This window comes from Tamandua tetradactyla, chromosome 1, assembly GCF_023851605.1.
Source record: "Tamandua tetradactyla isolate mTamTet1 chromosome 1, mTamTet1.pri, whole genome shotgun sequence".
Taxonomy (NCBI): Eukaryota; Metazoa; Chordata; class Mammalia; order Pilosa; family Myrmecophagidae; genus Tamandua; species Tamandua tetradactyla.
In genome coordinates this window covers 221,213,012-221,231,549 of record NC_135327.1, presented here as the reverse complement: position 1 = coordinate 221,231,549, position 18,538 = coordinate 221,213,012, and the positions used below count along the sequence as shown (strand labels likewise).

Genomic DNA, 18,538 nt, shown 5'->3' with positions numbered 1-18,538 from the left:
CTTGAGATGTCACTTAACTTCTGAGCCTCATTCAGTTTCCTTTTCTGTAAAATGAGAATAAATTCGATGTGTAAATTAAACTCTGTAAAATAGGAGTACGACTACTTACATCAATGGTAAACAGTACTGTGAGAATTGAAGGGGTCATGTACGAACTTCAGTCATTTTTGTGTGTCAAATTAAGGTCTAGACCTGGACTCCCCCTTCAGTGCTCCTTCCTCATGATCTAGTTCTGTGGCTCTAGTCTCACCTATTTTAAGTGAGGTGCGGCACTTATTCTATTGGAGTCTTCATTTTACGGAACTGGGGATAATGGGGGTAAAGCAGGTCGGAAAACACAGGCATTTGCATTATGCTCGGGAGTTCATTGCCTCCGCGCAGTGTGAAAAATCTCTAACTTAATTTGACCCTCGAGGCTTCCCATAGTCTGCGTCTCAGCGCGCTTGCGTGTAACTCGTGAACTTTCAACTTCGCGCTTCGGCTTCTTTGACCATGGCGGCTTGCGGCGTGGGTCTGCTGACGTGGTTACACCTAGGTGCCCACGCTAGAGGTCGGGTCCCACCTCCTATCCGCAGACTTCTTAGTTGCCCTGGACCTGTGGCCGCGGACCTCAAGCGAGAAGAGCAGCCATCAGGGAGCGCGGTGACAGGTGATGGCGCCGTGTTCTTGGTTTGTTCAGAAGCCCTGATCCTTAGCGAGGGAGGGAAGAGAGACGAGACTGTGACCCCTGTCGAGAAGAGTGGCCTGTGACACAGCCACGGGCCCTTTGGTCGTTTCTGATCTCATTTGGGGGCCCTGAGGTCGCCGCCGTTGCTGGCGGTGTAAGTGGAGTTTGTCTTGCTTCCTTCTTCTGGGCAAGTTCATTGTTACTTGAATGAGATTCTTTAAACTAATGTAAACTGCAGTTCACTAACATCTTCCTATTTGGAGAAATCGTGGTCCCATACACCAGCCAGTTGCTTTATCGTTCATAGGTGCTTCTGATTTTGATACCCACAAGATACTGCTGAAGGCCGAGCATAGTTAAGGTTTGATAAATTATCAGGATTCCCGCCTCCCTGTGCAATTTACTACCCTTCACCTTATACTTTTGGCTGTTTTGAGCAAAAACCAAACTAATAACACATGTGCACCCCCTGGAATAGGCTGTTGTCCCGCGGCCACCTTAAAATGTATATGCTTCTGGTGTATTAAGAGAAAGCCTTACTAGTTACATTATCCTGCGTTTGTTGAACCCCTCTGTGACCTAAGAGCTGTGAGTATGTTACTTACAATTCTTCCAACAGTCTTGCAAGAAATATATCACTGTCGGCATTTTACAGGTGTGGAATGAGCCTTAAGTAACTTGTTCAGAATTACAAAGCTCAGTAATTAGAACCTGAGTCAAGTTAACAAGTAAAATGTATTACTTCTGCCGTTTCTTGGAAATAAATTTAAGAAATGAGCTTATTTCTGGGGAGCAATTCTAAAGGGAACTAAAGAAGTAAAATATTTTCCCTTAAAAGAAGTGGTAGGATTGCTTGCCTCATCAGACAGTATAAAAGATTTATATTGAGAGGGTGAGAGGAATGCTACTTCATATGACATTTTATTGATACCAGTTGCATTGTATTTAATAGCAGCTGCTTCTGTTAAATAGTCTTAATTAACCCTGAAAAATTGAGGAATAAGTCTTCCCAAGAAGCTATTATAATCTAACATCTGTGTAAGGGTTTAAGGTTGAGAATGTTTTCATATGCTCTTTGGGACATAAAACAATCATCCCATGAAGTAGGTTTGGAAGGATTAATATTATTCCACTTTGCGGATGAGGAAACAAGCTATCAGTGACAAAATAAGAATAAAACCCAGGTCTTCTGATTCCAGGGGAATACTTTTCCCACTTATTACATGTGTTTTTGAGGAAATGTTTCATTTTTAACCATTAATAAAATATCACTGGGACTCGTGGATCTAAAACAAAATCCTCATTTGCATGTCTTTTCTAGTTTCAAAAAGAAAAGAACGTAATTACCCTTCAGTAAAACTAATTTAATACTTAGAAGCCCATAATTATAATTAGAAGGAATTTGTGAAATTTTTTAGTTTTTTTTTTAACTAGTGTGAACATTCATTGCTAAAACATTCTAGTAACATTTTCTAGTAACAAGGAACACACTGCTTCATATTGGAATAAGGAAATATCTTTTCCTATTCCATTTGTGGTGAGCTGCTAATAGTTGGGAAATGTTTATAATGAGCTAAAATTTACAAATTTCCCATTTTTGTCTGTTCTTAGTTTTGCAGTAGCTTTCATGTGAGTACTTTAGCTTGATGTAGTAGAAAGTGCCCTTATTTCAGAATAAGTGCAAGTAGTGCGTTGTTCAGGACTCTTGGTAACACAAACTGCTTAAATTAGGTTAAGTGGAAAAGGGAGGTGGTAAGGACCACTGTTACCAAACCAGAAAGGTAAAATAGAGCTGCTATGGGGTCAGCTGATAGATGAGCTTAGTGTGAAGAATTGTTGCTATCCTTAGCTTTTGTTTGATGATCACATTCTCTCCGGTTCCTTCACATGGGGGGAGAGGGTGGTGGGCATGGTCACCAGCAGCTCCATGTTCGCCTGCTTGCACATTCTTCAAAGGGAAAAAGAAAATTCCAGGAAAGAACTTTTAATTGATCACACACCCATACTTTAGACCCTTTGGACATCAAGTTCAAATAATTCATTAATCCTGGCTATCTAATGGGGTGTGGGTAAGTGTGATGAATGATTTCCTACAAAGTAGGAGTGTGCTGTTACCAGAACAAGGCGAGTGGGGTAGATGCCAGGCTACAGGAGGCTTCCCATCTTCTTAGGTGTTTGACCTTGTACAGTTTCCTCATCTGAAAAATAGTGATGATACCTGACCTATCTCAAAAGGTTAAGAGGTTCAGGAGAGAGTGCATCTGTGAAAGTGCTTGAAAAACTGTCAAATGCTGCACAGATTATATTTGAAGATAGCGCTCTTGTTCTTATTATTTATTTTTTCCCAGGCTGTAAATGCTGACTTTATCTGTGGTAATTATGTTTCGTAGTTTCCAGACTCTTCACTATCACTCCTCTCTGGGTGTTCCCTGGTTTGTTAATGGCCTTCATGCCTATTATGTCCATACATGGACACTCCATATGAGATCGGGACAGTAAATAGCACTGTAAATAGTAAGAAATACTGTTATCCATGGAATTTGGATTTTTAAAAACGGTTGTTTTAAATGAAGCCAGAAATTATATGTCTGTATGCATATATATGACAATCCTTTGACCCATTTTGAACTTCATCAAATCAAGCTGCTAGACCTTTTTCATATGAACTGCTGCCAGGTTCATGGGTTATTTTGCCCCCATTATGTGCTTTTCCCCCCCCCTAAATTCAGGGCAGTATGTAGTCATATATTTTTTGTGTTAGTTTATGCCTACCATATTATATTGTCAAGAGCATTGTAAATTTTGAATTTGTAGCATATTACTACTTAGTAGTTCTTCCTTTCAACTTTGTATCATTTATAGATTTGATAAGCTTTTTGTGAGGCAGTAAACTTAAACTGCATTAAATTTTTGTCCCCTTTACTACTTTATCATGTCATCATTCTCACCTACTGCTGTTCAAGGCCCTCTGAGTGGTCAGTGCTTTAGATCCTTCCTCCCCTTTCTTCTTAAGCATATTACTCTATCTTTTATCAAACTTTTCTGTCTCAGTCTCAAACTCTATTTGTGGTTTTCCCCAATAGTACAGCTCTGGGATATACTTGCATAAATGTGCAAGATACTGTGTACAAATGACATAGCAATATTTTCTATATTGGTGAAAAAACAGTAAACTACCTAAACATTTATCAGTAGGGGATTAGATAAATAACTATGGTAAATATAGATATAAGAATAGCTGCACAACTGTTAAAAGAAATGAAATAAATATATATCAGCTCACATGAAAAGATGTCACTGATATGTTACATTTTTTAAAGCATGTTACAGACTAGAATATACAGTATGGTTTCAGTAATATTAGTTGTGAAAAGATGTTTACTTATGGAGAGATAAAAATATATAATGTTTAGATATGCATTCAGAATGTGTGGAAAGATAAGCACCAAATGTAACGGTTGGCTATTAGAGAAGAGATCTGTTAGAGGATTTATTTTATTCTGTTTGACTTCATTTTTAAAGTAAGCGGTTGAATTTCAGTCTAGACTCAGAGTAGGTGCCTGTGAAGAACATCTAGGTGGTAATTAGAACTGTAGAGTGTGTGTGTGTGTGTGTGTGTGTGTGTGAGATTAATTCTTAGTTAGAAGGCCAAGTCTTTCCAGACCTCAGCAGGATTTGGAGGAGCAGCAGGAGGCAGGAAATAAGAAGGTGGGTGTTATAGCCAGAGGAAAGAAGACACGGTTCACAGGAATGCTAGGGTGTCCTTTGTGCACAGTACCATAAGTGCAAAGGAGGAAATGGTAGAATTTGCAATTCAACCTAAAAGTGAATTGCAGAAATTCATTGTTCGCTTTAATTATGCTCCTGTGCTGGGAAGTTTAGACTTGATCTTAAAGGTATTTGAGAGGCTTTTAAGGAGTTTAAGCAGGGTAGTCAAAAATAAAACTTTTGTTTTTAAAGATCATTTATAAAGATCACTTTGCAAAGGGCAAGATTAGAATGGATTTGACCTGTTTAGAGGCTTTCGCAGTGATATAGGCAGGCCTACAATTGGAGGATGAAGTTAAAGAATTGGCATTAAGGGTGAAGATGAGGCCATATAATTAAGAGCAGTATTTTCACCATCTAGTACAGCCAGCATAGGAAAGATGTTCTGTACATGTTTATCAGTTGTAAAAATGTTGAGATCAGGGCCCAAAAGTTCTCTTGAATGCTGTAAATAAGCTGAGTTTAGGATCAAACAGCTTCTGCTGTCACTGGAGGATTTCTTGGAGTTTGCTGACATCAAGATATAGTGTGTAAAAATAAAAAAAAAAGGTGCAGTGTGTTTGCAGTATTTCCTTGATCCATGAGTTTTAAAAGAAAATGAAGCTAAGATCCTCTGTTGATAGAAACCAGTTACATTTTCTATTCTGTTTAATCTCTTGGGAATATTGTTCAAGGTTTTGATACCAGAGTTGGTGGTTTATAATTTCAAGAATCTTCCATTTTAGACTTTTAAAAGATGCACTGAACACTTTAAGCCACCTAATGATAAGTTAAATATCTTGGGGCGAAGTAAATTGCAGAAATTCAATGTTTGCTTTAATGGTGTTAGCACTTGAATGATTTTTTCCCCTTATACTTAATCACTTGTTAGTATTTCCTTTGTAGCCAGTGGATTATTAAAATTTAATTCTTTACTATCACAGCTCTTTTCTTAATTCCCTGTGGTTGTAAAACCTGGAATGGTTTTTAAAAAAATATTTTTATTAAAGTCCAACCATATCATACAATCAGTGGCTCACAGTATCATCACATAGTTGTGTATTCTTCACCATGTTCATTTTTAGAATATTCGCATCACTCCAAAAACATAAATAAAAAGAAGAAAAAAGAACTCATATATCCCATATCCCTCCCTCTCATTGACCCACAGTATTTCAGTCTACCCAATTTTTACCCTTTATCTCCCCTATTACTTATTTTTTATCCTTATTTTTTTTACTCCTCTGTTCATACCCTGGATAAAAGGAGCATCAGACACAAGGCCTTCACAATCACACAGTCACATTATAAGAGCTATATAGTTATGTAGTCTTCTTCAAGAATCAAGGCTACTGGAACACAGCTCAGCAGTTCCAGGAACTTCCTCCAGCCACTCCAATATACCATAAACTAAAAACGGATATCTACATAATGCATAAGAATAACCTCCAGGATAACCTCTTGACTCTGAAATCTCTCAGCCACTGAAACTTTATTTTGTCTCATTTTTCTGCTTCACCTTTTTGGTCAAGAAGGCTTTTTCATTCCCATGATACCAGGTCCCAGCTCATCCCCAGGAGTCAGGTTCCATGTTGCGGGGGAAATTTATACCCGTAAGAGTCATGTCCCACTTATGGGGGAAGGCAGTGAGTTCACCTGCCAAGTTGACTTAGGAAGAGAGGCCTCATCTGAGCAACAAAAGAGGTTCTCTGAGGGTGACTCTTAGGTATGATTATCAGTAGGGTTAGCTTCTCCTTTGCAGGAATAATCTTCAGAGGGGTGAGCCCCAAGATTGAGGGCTCAGCTTATTGAATTAGTTGTCCCACTGCTTGTGAGAATATCAGGAATTCTCCAGATGGGAAAGTTGAATATTTTTTCCTCCGTTCTCCCCAGTCCCCCAAGGGGACTTTACAAATACTTTTTTATTCACTGCTGAGATATATTGGGGCATTACACTAACCTGGACAAACTAACAGGATCTCATGTCCTATTCAAGATTCCATGTAATTATGCTGTTCATGTAAATTGACCATACATGTTAAATTAGATAATGTACTACCCAAAATATAAATTTTATACCAAATAAACATCTCTCCCTTTGGTCTCAGAGGTTGAAGTTTGAAAATACGAAACATATCATTCTTTATCCAGTATTATGATTTACCTTAGTCCTATCTAGATCAGCTTCATTCATATCTCTAGATGAAGTTTGATCACTTTTTCAGCTTTTTTTAGCAGTTTTCTAAATGCTGTAATGCTGACTTTCTTAGCTTCAGAGCTCTAACTCTGAGTCTCAGGTGGCACATAAATATCCAAAGTTTCTGGGAATGACCATGTTATATAAAAATAGCTCAGTGTCTCAGAATTCAGAAATACCAGTTACAACTTGTAAATATATGTAACTGCTCTAATTTCTTACAAGCCAGGAACTTTTACAGTAGACCCCAACCTGATAACCTGTGTTCTCGACTTCAGTTCTCTGAGTTTGTATATCATAGTTAACCATGAATGAGGAATGATATTTGTCTTCTATTTCCTTGGTAGAATTTTCATACATGGCAGCAACTGTGTTTTAAATTCTTTGATTTCCCTATAGTACAAAGCATGTGCTAATTGGTAACATGGAACTTGTTTGAGCCAGGTCAATACTCTTAATATATCAAAAGAAAACTCTTGTAATAACTGCAATATATTAAGCTTCTAAACTCACTGCTGAATTACACTCAGGCTAGCAATGACTTCTTTAGGCTTAGGAATGCTACAGTTCAGGTTTTGTGTGTGTGTGTGTGTAACTGTTAAATGAGTGATTTTGCTTTTAAAATGTGGAAATCTTTGTTTTTAACACTACTCATAGAATATAGTAAATCAAAATAGAGAAGATGGACAGTTCTAATAATAATTGCAGGAGAATGGTAAAATGAAAGCTGAAAATAGTATAACTTAACCCTTAAAAAGGAAGAGAAGAAAGAAGATATGTTTAGGATGAAGCTGATTTTAGTCAGATATAACATTTTTATATATATCTTAACAAAATAGAATTTAAGCTTTGTATGTCTGTGTGGTAGAAATGTTTTTTCTTATTCATAGGCTCTGAAGACAGCACTCCCCTAAAGAGGTTCTCTGAGGTACAGAAAGAAAGACGAGAACAGGCACAGCGGACTGTTTTAATACATTGCCCAAATAAAATCAGTGAAAAAAAGTTTCTTAAATATTTATCCCAACATGGGCATATTAATAATCATTTCTTCTATGAAAGTTTTGTAAGTATTTGGAAAACAACCTAGCTTAACATTTATGCTTTTGAAGGATAAAGGTTATTTTTGCTCTGTTGCCTCTTTGCAATATGATAAGTTTAATTTTCTTTTGATAACCCTACGTCTTTCCTTATTTAACTTTCTTTAATGATTTTGGGGGTAGGGGTGGGGAGGGAGCATAAGAATAGAAATCCTTATAGTGGTATTGCAGGATTATAAGTAATTTATAACTGAGTGATTCCATTATTTGAATACTTAGGTAGTCGCATTGTCTTAGGGATAGGCCAGTAGGAGGGGCTCTCTGTGTTGCCTTTTGTTATTTCAGTGTTTTTTTTCCCCCCCTTGGTTTCTATTGACTATCTCTTTAAAGTATTCCTTTTCTTAATCTGCTTATAATGATTAAAACCAGTGTTTGTGTTAGAAGCATATCATTTACATGAAAAAAATTTATACTTTTTAGAATTGTTCTGAAATATGAATGACAAGACTGTTTTTTAATATGTCATTGTGAAATGTGTTCTGTTCTTCTTATGCTTTTTGTATAGGGTCTCTATGCTGTTGTAGAATTTTGCCAAAAGGAAAGTGTAGCTTCATTTCAGAATTCGACTCATACTCCAAGCCTGGGCGCAGAGGCTGTTATTCCATTCAGATCGCGTTTCTTCAATTTAAAGTTGAAGAATCCATCGACCAAGACTTCTGAACAGTCACATATACAGTGTAGTGATCAGTCACCTCCTTCAAGCAAGAAACTTTTTGAATTACTTCATTATGCAGAAAGTGTAAGCTTATAGATGTACTTCTCCAACCTTTAAAAATAAGTGCAAACGTTTATTTATATCCACTCATACATATATGTACTTATAGATGAAACTTTTTTTATATATTATAAAAGTTCTTAGGATAAAACAGTTAACCAAAAAGAATATGTTATAAAAAGTGAAAGCACTTCTCTGCTCACCCAATTTGTACTCCTCAGAGGTAACCATATCCTTCTAAAAATTTTGGCATTTGAAGGCTTCAGGTTTTCTTTGTCTTTAAACATAGACGTAAATTTATGCGTAGTATTCTATAAATTTTTAAGAATCTATTTCTGGTTATATCTTCTTACTATGTCTGAATATTGTTTGTATTTATCTTGGTTTTTCTTGCCGAGACTTGTCAAAGGTTTAGCTAGTTTAGTCCTTTCAGAGAATCAGGTCATAGTTTTATTTATCCAAACTTCTAAAGAATATGCAGGATTGTTCTTCTAAGGAACTGCGAGATGTTGGGCCTTCAATACCTGGATCTTTGCATATTTCTTATGGGCTTTTCCCTTTATCAGAGGTTTGCCTTTTCTTTCCTCACTTAGCTTAGATGTCTGGTTCTGTGGTTATTTTGACCTCTTCTTCTAGTGCTCTTCACTATTTTCATTTTCCTAAAACAACACTTTATACTTACTGTTTGAGAAGAATAATAGGTTTAATTCTGGCCAACTTTTATTTTGCTAGTGTCATTCCTCAGTGCTTTATAAAAGGTATTAAAAAAATCTTTTAAGGCTGAAGAAAAAAATTGCATGTTTTCAGGGTGGGTCTCCAAAGTCATCAAATCTCTAAAAGTGAAATGACAGTTATTTTATATTACTTGTAAATTTTCTATATTTTTTGGGTTTTGTTTTGGCTAGCTAGATAGACGATCAGCTGCACACTCTCTTGAAGGAATTGCAGATAACGGAGGAGAACACCAAACTCCGATACCTAACCTGTTCTCTTATTGAAGACATAGCGGCTGCGTATTTTCCCTACTGTACAGTCAGACCCTTTGGCTCCTCGGTGAACAGTTTTGGGAAACTAGGATGTGATTTGGACATGTTTTTGGATCTAGATGAACTTGAAAAACTCAACTCTCGTAAGGTAATTACAACTCTTTAGAGTGCTATAATATTTAAAATTAAGAAATTTAGAGAAGTAAGGGAAATCTTTAAATTTAATACATTTGTAACTTGATAAATGTAGCGAATATTGTAATTAAAGAAGATCAGATTTGATACTGATTCTTTGGAATTATTAAGTCTTCTTTGTAGCAGTCTAATATGTGATCATTTTTTGTAAATATTCTATATATATGCAATAAACATGGATGTTCTTTTCAAAAAAGTTCAGGAGTTTTTCAGTTAGGTCAAAGTTGTTTATTATGTTGCTCAAATTATCTTTATCTTAACTAATTTTCTGTCTCTGTGATATAGTTACTGAAATGTTGTGAAATCTCATGATTTTTGGTTTCATTAATTTCTCTTTAAAATTCTTTTGATTTTTGTTTTATTCAAACACCATGTGAGATACAGAAGAGTATGATTTTTCCTATCTATCATCACTAAGTTATGTTCCTCTTTATCTCTAAGTTTTATGCCTTAATTGTGTCTTTTCTTTGATAAAGATGGCTACTTGCCATTTGCCTCAGATATTTTCTTCCATTTCTTTGCTTTCAGTCATTATGTGTTGTTTTATTTTGGGGGTATTTCTTACAAAGAGCAGATCACTGAATTATTTTTAAAGTTTTTTTTAATTGTAAAATGTATCTACAAAGAAAAGAAAGAAAAAAGCAATAATTTTAAAAGTACACTCCAACAGATGGTTACAGAACAGATTTCAGAGTTTGTTATGGTTTACCATTCCATTATTTCAAATTTTTCCTTTTAGCTGCTCCAAAACACTGGAGGTTAGAAGAAATATCAGTATAACGTATAGTATGTACAGTCATACTCGTTTTTTGAATCCTGTTATCTCTGTTATAGCTCCTCCTTTGATCCTTCCCCCAATCTATAGGGATCTTTAGGCAATGTTTGTGGAGACTTTTTTATGTTGAGAAGGGGTATTGACCCTAAAGGACAGGGGATGTAATTAGTTGATAATCTTGGAGAGGCCATTTTCTGGCTTATGAACCCTCCGGAAATTAGAGATTTCAGGAAAGCAAACTTAGTGCATGAACATTTTATGGAGTCTCAGTTAGAGTCCTAGGTGTTCTTAAGAGTTAACAGGAATGATGTGTTTGGGGTTAAGCAAATCACTGCAATTAGTAACATCTAACTGAAGCTTGCATAAGAGTAGCCTCTAGCATGGCTTCTTGACTCTATTTGATTTTTTTAGCTGCTGATGCCTTATTTTATTACATTTCTTTTCCCCCTTTTGGTCCAGAAGGCATTGTTGATCCCATGGTGCCAGACCAGGTTCATTCCCAAGAGTCATGCCCATGTTGTCAGGGAGACTTTTACCCTGAATGTCATATCCCTTGTAGCGGAGAGGGTAATGATTTTCCTTGCAGAGTTGGGCTTAGAGAAAGAGAGGCCACATCTGAGCACAAAAGAGTTTTCCTTGAAGCAACTCTTAGGCGTCATTATAGGTAGTCTTAGCTTATCCATTACAGAAATAGATCACTGAATTTTATGCTTTTAATCCATTTTGGGAATCTTTGTGCTCCATATATTTGTTTAAGGTTATTACTGATAATTTCTGAATTTATTTTACCATCTTTTGTTTTCTGTGCTTTTTCTTTTTCCTTCTCCTGGATTAATCCTTTCTTTATGTCTGCCTTTCTGCCCTATTTTTTCTTTTGCAGTTTGGAAATTATATATTAGACATATATTTTTTTAATTGCAAATTTTATTGAGATATATTCACATACCATATAATCCATCCAAAGTATACAGTGTTACACAGTATCATCGCCTAGTTGAGCAATCATCATCATACTCAATTTTAGACCATTTTTATTGCTCCAGGAAGAAAAATAACAGGACATACAAAAAGAAAATCCAAAACACCCCATACCCCTTAGCACCGCTATTATTAACCCTTAGTGTTGGTGTGGTATACTCATTACTGTTGATGAAAGAATATTAAAATATTACTGTTAACTGTAGAATGTAGCTTGCAGCAGATACTTTTACCCCATATACCACTCTATTATTAACTCTTTGTACAAGTGTCATATATTTGTACTGGCGTATAGAATAAGCTTTTTATATATATACTGTTAATCTTAAACGCCATACACCTCAAGGGTCACCGTGTCATATGTACAATCCATATTTTAACCTCTAACTTTCCTTCTTATGACTTACATGACTTTAAACAAACCCTTTCAGCCAAATTCAGCTATAATTTAGCATTCTTACTTATAGTCCCAATAACAAGCTACCCTGACCTCTATCTATTTCCAAACATTTAAGTTCAACCTCTTTAAAAATTCTGTACATATTAGGCAACAACTCCCCAGCTTTCTAACTTCTATCTCTGGGTAACCTATATTCTGCGTTTTATGACAATGAATTTACATATTCTAGTTAGTTTAATGAAATCATACAAATACTAGATTTGTATTCTTTTTTAATATGCATGTCAAACCAGAGTAAAGTTAGCCAGCCTGTCTTCCTCCCAAACAATATTAGAGATGTTTAATTTATTACAATTTTGTTCTGCGTTTTAATACAATATTTGGTTTATTTATGGCTCTGTCTTTTCTTATGCTTTTCAAACTAGTAGTCATCTCTATAGGATGTACAGTTGGCACTTCAAATCTGAAATTTTGAAACTTATTGTCATCCCTCTACAAATGTTCTTATGTTTCACCTGCTAATTAATGGCATTTTGCCCTTCCTGCTATTTGCCATCTTGTTTCTGCTTCCAAGTTATCTTTTGTATCCACCCCTTTCTTTAGGTCTTTAAAGCTATAGTCATGCAATCTTTTATGTACTCTCACTTAGGTTACTGCAAGAACATCTTGCTTTCCACTTCTTATTCCTTGTGTCATAGCTTTGTATTCTAGCCTGTAGACTCTGCTGTTGTTATCATCTTCTCTTTAGCATAGTATTGAAGTGATCTGTCTCTTCATTAATTGTAGTAATCATTTCTTGTTATATTTCTTCACACATCTGATTTTCCAACCATATCTATTTAATTACCATTTCCAGAGAATGGTATTTTAGAGTACATATTAATGAGTCAAGAATCATTTTTTAAGCTTTTTTATTAATTAAAAAAATTAACAAAACATTTAGATATCATTCCATTCTACATATACAATCAATAATTCTTAATATCATCACATAGTTGCATATTCATCATTTCTTAGTACATTTGCATCGATTTAGAAAAAGAAATAAAAAGACAACAGAAAAAAATAAAATGATAATACAGAAAAAAAGGACTATACATACCATACCCCTTACCCTTCGCTTTCATTTACTACTATTTCAAACTGAATTTATTTTAACATTTGTTCCCCCTATTATTTATTTTTATTCCATATGTTCGACTCTTCTGTTGATATAGTAGCTAAAAGGAGCATCAGACATAAGGTTTTCACATTCACAGAGTCTCATTGTGAAAGCTATATCATTGTACAATCATCATCAAGAAACATGGCTACTGGAACACAGCACAACATTTTCAGGCAGTTCCCTTCAGCCTCTCCACTACATCTTGAACAACAAGGTGATATCTACTTAATGCGTAAGAATAACCTCCAGGATAACCTCTCGACTCTGTTTGGAATCTCTCAGCCATTGACACTTTGTCTCATTTCACTCTTCCCCCTTTTGGTCGAGAAGTTTCTCTCAATCCTTTGATGTTAATTCTCAGCTCATTCTAGGGTTTTTCTCAGTCCCTTGAGGCTGAGTCTCAGCTCATTCCAGGATCTCTGTCCCACATTGCCAGGAAGGTCCACACCCCTGGGAGTCATGTCCCACGCAGAGAAGGGGAGGGTGGTGAGGCTGCTCATCATATTGGCTGGAGAGAGGGGCCACATCTGAGCAACAAAAGAGGCTCTCTTGGGGGTGACTCTTAGGCGTAAAGTTTAAGTCGACTTGACCTATCCTTGGTGGGGTTAAGTTTCACGTGAACAAACCCCAAGACTGGGGACTCAGCCTATAGCTTTGGTTGTCCACACTGCTTGTGAGAATATTAAGAATTCAACTTGGGGAAGTTGAATTTCTCCCCACTCTCACCATTCCCCAAAGGGGGCTTGCAAATACTTTTCCAGTCACTGATCAAATCATTCTGGGATTCATCGGGGCATCACTCTGGACAAACCAACAAAATCTCATGTGCTACCTGAGATTCCAAGTACTTATGACATCCAATCAAACTATCTACATGAGTTATATTAGGAAATGCTCTAGTCAAAATCTAAATCTTGTAACAAATAAACATTTTTTTGCTTTGGTCTCACACATAAGGTGACATTTTAAAATATTAATTATCATCTATTTTCAGCACCCTGAAATAATGACATTCCTTTGTTCTTCCTCATGCCAAAACATTTTTAAAATTTGTACATTGTACATTTCACTATTATTATACACTCTAGGCATTCTCACAAGCAGTGTGGACAACCAAACCAGATTATACCATCTCAGTCTTCATCGTCTATCTTTCTTTCTGATCTCATTTATGTCCCCAGGCCTCCTCCCTCTATCATTCTCACATGCAGCTTCATTCAGTGTTTTAACATAATTACATTACAGTTAGGTAGTATTGTGCTGACCATTTCTGAGTTTTTGTATCCGGTCCTGTTGCACAGTCTGTATCCCTTCAGCTCCAATTACCCACTATCTTACTCTATTTCTATCTCCTGATGGTCTCTGTTACCAACGACATATTCCAAGTTTATTCATTAATGTCAGTTCATATCAGTGAGACCATACAGTATTTGTCCTTTAGTTTTTGGCTAGTCTCACTCAGCATAATGTTCTCAAGGTCCATCCATGTTGTTGCGTACTTCATAAGTTTATTCTGTCTTAGAGCTTCATAATATTCCATCGTATGTATATACCACAGTTTGTTTAGCCACTCGTCTGTTGATGGAAATTTTGGCTGTTTCCATCTCCTTGCAATTGTAAATAATGCTGCTATAAACATTGGTGTGCAAATGTCCGTTTGTGTCTTTGCCCTTAAGTCCTCTGAGTAGATACCTAGCAATGGTATTGCTGAGTCATATGGCAATTCTATATTCATCTTTTTGAGGAACTGCCAAACTGCCTTCCACAGTGGTTGCACTATTTGACATTCCCACCAACAGTGAATCAGTGTGCCTCTTTCTCCACATCCTCTCCAGCACTTGTCATTTTCTGTTTTGTTGATAATGGCCTTTCTGGTGGGTGTGAGATGATATCTCATTGTGGTTTTGCTTTGCATTTCTCTAATGGCCAAGGACATTGAGCATCTCTTTATGTGCCTTTTGGCCATTTGTATTTCCTCTTCTGAGAGTTGTCTGTTCTAGTCTTTTTCCCATTTTGTAATTGGATTGGCTGTCTTTTTGTTGTTGAGTTAACAATCTCTTTATAAATTCTGGATACTGGACCTTTATCTGATATGTCGTTTCCAAATATTGTCTCCCATTGTGTAGGCTGTCTTTTTACTTTCTTGATGACGTTCTTTGATACACAAAAGTGTTTAATTTTGAGGAACTCCCATTTATTTATTTATTTCTTCAATGCTCTTACTTTAGGTGTAAGATCCATAAAACTGCCTCTAATTATAAGATTCATAAGATATCTCCCTACATTTTCCTCTGTTTTATGGTCTTAGACCTAATGTTTAGATCTTTGATCCATTTTGAGTTAACTTTTGTATAGGGTATGAGATACGGGTCTTCTTTCATTCTTTTGCATATAGATATCCAGTACTCTAGGCACCATTTATTGAAGAGACTGTTCTGTCCCAGGTGAGTTGGCTTGACTGCCTTATCAAAGATCAAATGTCCATAGATGAGAGGGTCTATATCTGAGCACTCTATTCAGTTCCTTTGGTCGATATATCTATCTTTATGCCAGTACCATGCTGTTTTGACCACTGTGGCTTCATAATATGCCTTAAAGTCAGGCAGCGTGAGACCTCCAGCTTCGTTTTTTTTTCCTCAGGATACTTTTAGCAATTCGGGACACCTTCCCCTTCCAGATAAATGTCCTTATTGGTTTTTCTATTTCTGAGAAGTAAGTTGTTGGGATTTTGATTGGTATTGCATTGAATCTGTAAATCAATTTAGGTAGAATTGACATCTTAACTATATTTCGTCTTCCAATCCATGAACATGGTATGCCCTTCCATCTATTTAGGTCTTCTGTGATTTCTTTTAACAGTTTCTTGTAGTTTTCTTTGTATAGGTCTTTTGTCTCTTTAGTTAAATTTATTCCTAAGTATTTTATTCTTTTAGTTGCGATTGTAAATGGAATTCATTTCTTGATTTCCCCCTCAGCTTGTTCATTACTAGTGTATAGAAACACTACAGATTTTGAATGCTGATCTTGTAACCTGCCACTTTGCTGTACTTGTTTATTAGCTCTAGTAGTTTTGCTGTGGATTTTTCAGGGTTTTTGACATATAGTATCATATCATCTGCAAACAGTGATAGTTTTACTACTTCCTTTCCAATTTTGATGCCTTGTATTTCTTTTTCTTGCCTAATTGCTCTGGCTAGAACTTCCAACACGATGTTGAATAACAGTGGTGATAGTGGACATCCCTGTCTTGTTCCTGATCTTAGGGGGAAAGTTTTCAATATTTTCCCATTGAGGATGATATTAGCTGTGGGTTTTTCATTTATTCCCTTTATCATTTTAAGGAAGTTCCCTTGTATTCCTATCCTTTGAAGTGTTTTCAGCAGGAAAGGATGTTGAATCTTGTTGAATGCCTTCTCTGCATCAATTGAGATGATCATGTGATTTTTCTGCTTTGATTTGTTGATATGGTGTATTACATTAATTGATTTTCTTATGTTGAACCATCCTTGCATACCTGGGATGAATCCTACTTGGTCATGATGTATAATTCTTTTAATGTGTTGCTGGATTCGATTTACTAGAATTTTGTTGAGGATTTTTGCATCTATATTCATTAGAGAGATTGGTCTGTAGTTTTCTTTTTTTTAAATATCTTTGCCTGGTTTTGGTTTGAGGGTGATGTTGGCTTCATAGAATGAATTAGGTAGCTTTCCCTCCACTTCAGTTTTTTTGAAGAGTTTGAGGAGAGTTGGTACTAATTCTTTCTGGAATGTTTGGTAGAATTCACATGTGATGCTGTCTGGTCCTGGACTTTTCTTTTTGGGAAGCTTTTTAATGACTGATTCAATTTCTTTACTTGTGATTGGTTTGTTGAGATCATCTATTTCTTCTTGAGTCAAAGTTGGTTGTTCATGCCTTTCTAGGAACTTGTCCATTTCATCTACATTGTTCTATTTATTAGCATAAAGTTGTCCATAGTATCCTGTTATTACCTCTTTTATTTCTGTGGAGTCAGTGGTTATGTCTCCTCTTCCATTTCTGATCTTATTTATTTGCTTCCTCTCTCTTCTTTTTGTCAATCTTGCTAAGGGCCCATCAATCTTGTTGACTTTCTCATAGAACCAACTTCTGGTCTTATTGATTTTCTCTGTTGTTTTCATATTCTCAATTTCATTTATTTCTGCTCTAATCTTTGTTATTTCTTTCCTTTTGCTTGCTTTGGGGTTAGTTTGCTGTTCTTTCTCCAGTTCTTCCAAGTGGACAGTTAATTCCCGAATTTTTGCCCCTTCTTCTTTTTTGATATAGGCATTTAGGGCAATAAATTTCCCTCTTAGCACTGCCTTTGCTGCGTCCCATAAGTTTTGATATGTTGTGTTTTCATTTTCATTCGCCTCGAGGTATTTGCTAATTTCTCTGGCAATTTCTTCTTTGACCCACTCAATGTTTAAGAGTGTGTTGTTGAGCCTCCACGTATTTGTGAATTTTCTGGCACTCTGCCTATTCTTGATTTCTAGCTTCATTCCTTTATGATCTGAGAAAGTGTTGTGTATGATTTCAATCTTTTTAAATTTGTTCAGACTTGCTTTGTGACTCAGCGTATGGTCTATCTTTGAGTATGATCCATGAACACTTGAGAAAAAGGTGTGTCCTGCTGTTGTGGGGTGTAATGTCCTATAAATGTCTGTTAAGTCTAGCTCATTTATTGTAATACTCAAATTCTCTGTTTCTTTATTGATCCTCTGTCTAGATGTTCTGTCCATTGATGAGAGTGGGGAATTGAAGTCTCCAACTATTATGGTAGATGTGTCTATTTCCCTTTTCAGTATTTGCAGTGTTTGCCTCGTGTATTTTGGGGCATCCTGGTTCGGTGCATAAATATTTCTGATTGTTTTGCCTTCTTGTTGAATTGTTCCTTTTATTAGTAGATAGTATCTTTCTTTGTCTCTTTTAACTGTTTTACATTTGAAGTCTAATTTGTTGGATATTAGTATAGCTACTCCTGCTCTTTTCTGGTTGTTATTTGCATGAAATATCTTTTCCCAACCTTTCACTTTCAACCTATGTTTATCCTTGGGTCTAAGATGTGTTTCCTGTAGACAGCATATAGAAGGATCCTGTTTTTTAATCCATTCTGCCAGTCTATGTCTTTTGATTGGGTAGTTCAGTCCATTAACATTTAGTGTTATTACTGTTTGGGTAGTACTTTCCTCTATCATTTTGCCTTTTGTATTTTATATGTCATATCTAATTTTCCTTCTTTCTACATTCTTCTCCACACCTCTCTCTTCTGTCTTTTCGTATCTATCTTTAGTGCTCCCTTTAGTATTTCTTGCAGAGCTGGTCTCTTGGTCACAAATTCTCTCAGTGACTTTTTGTCTGAAAAATGTTTTAATTTCTCCCTCATTTTTGAAGGACAATTTTGCTGGGTATAGAATTCTTGGTTGGCAGTTTTTCTCTTTTAGTAATTTAAATATATCATCCCACTGTCTTCTCACCTCCATGGTTTCCGCTGAGAAATCTACACATAGTCTTATTGGGTTTCCCTTGTATGTGATGGATTGCTTTTCTCTTGCTACTTTCAAGATCCTCTCTTTCTCTTTGATCTCTGACATTATG

At 36.0% G+C, this 18,538-nt stretch overlaps 1 protein-coding gene across 4 annotated transcripts in view; it reads left to right on the top strand.

Moving 5' to 3' along the window:
* The first annotated feature begins 459 nt into the window (after positions 1-459).
* MTPAP (mitochondrial poly(A) polymerase) overlaps positions 460-18,538 on the top strand; it is a 50,878-nt gene continuing 32,799 nt past the window's right edge. For 3 of the 4 annotated variants that reach the window (XM_077152802.1, XM_077152781.1, XM_077152791.1), the window contains exons 1-4: positions 460-649; positions 7,502-7,674; positions 8,214-8,447; positions 9,333-9,557. In XM_077152802.1, the coding sequence (XP_077008917.1) occupies positions 493-649; positions 7,502-7,674; positions 8,214-8,447; positions 9,333-9,557 (789 nt within the window). In that variant the 5' untranslated portion in view covers positions 460-492. Of the gene's footprint in view, positions 650-688; positions 1,323-7,501; positions 7,675-8,213; positions 8,448-9,332; positions 9,558-18,538 lie in introns of those variants that run through there. The other variant, XM_077152807.1, reaches the window with a different exon arrangement.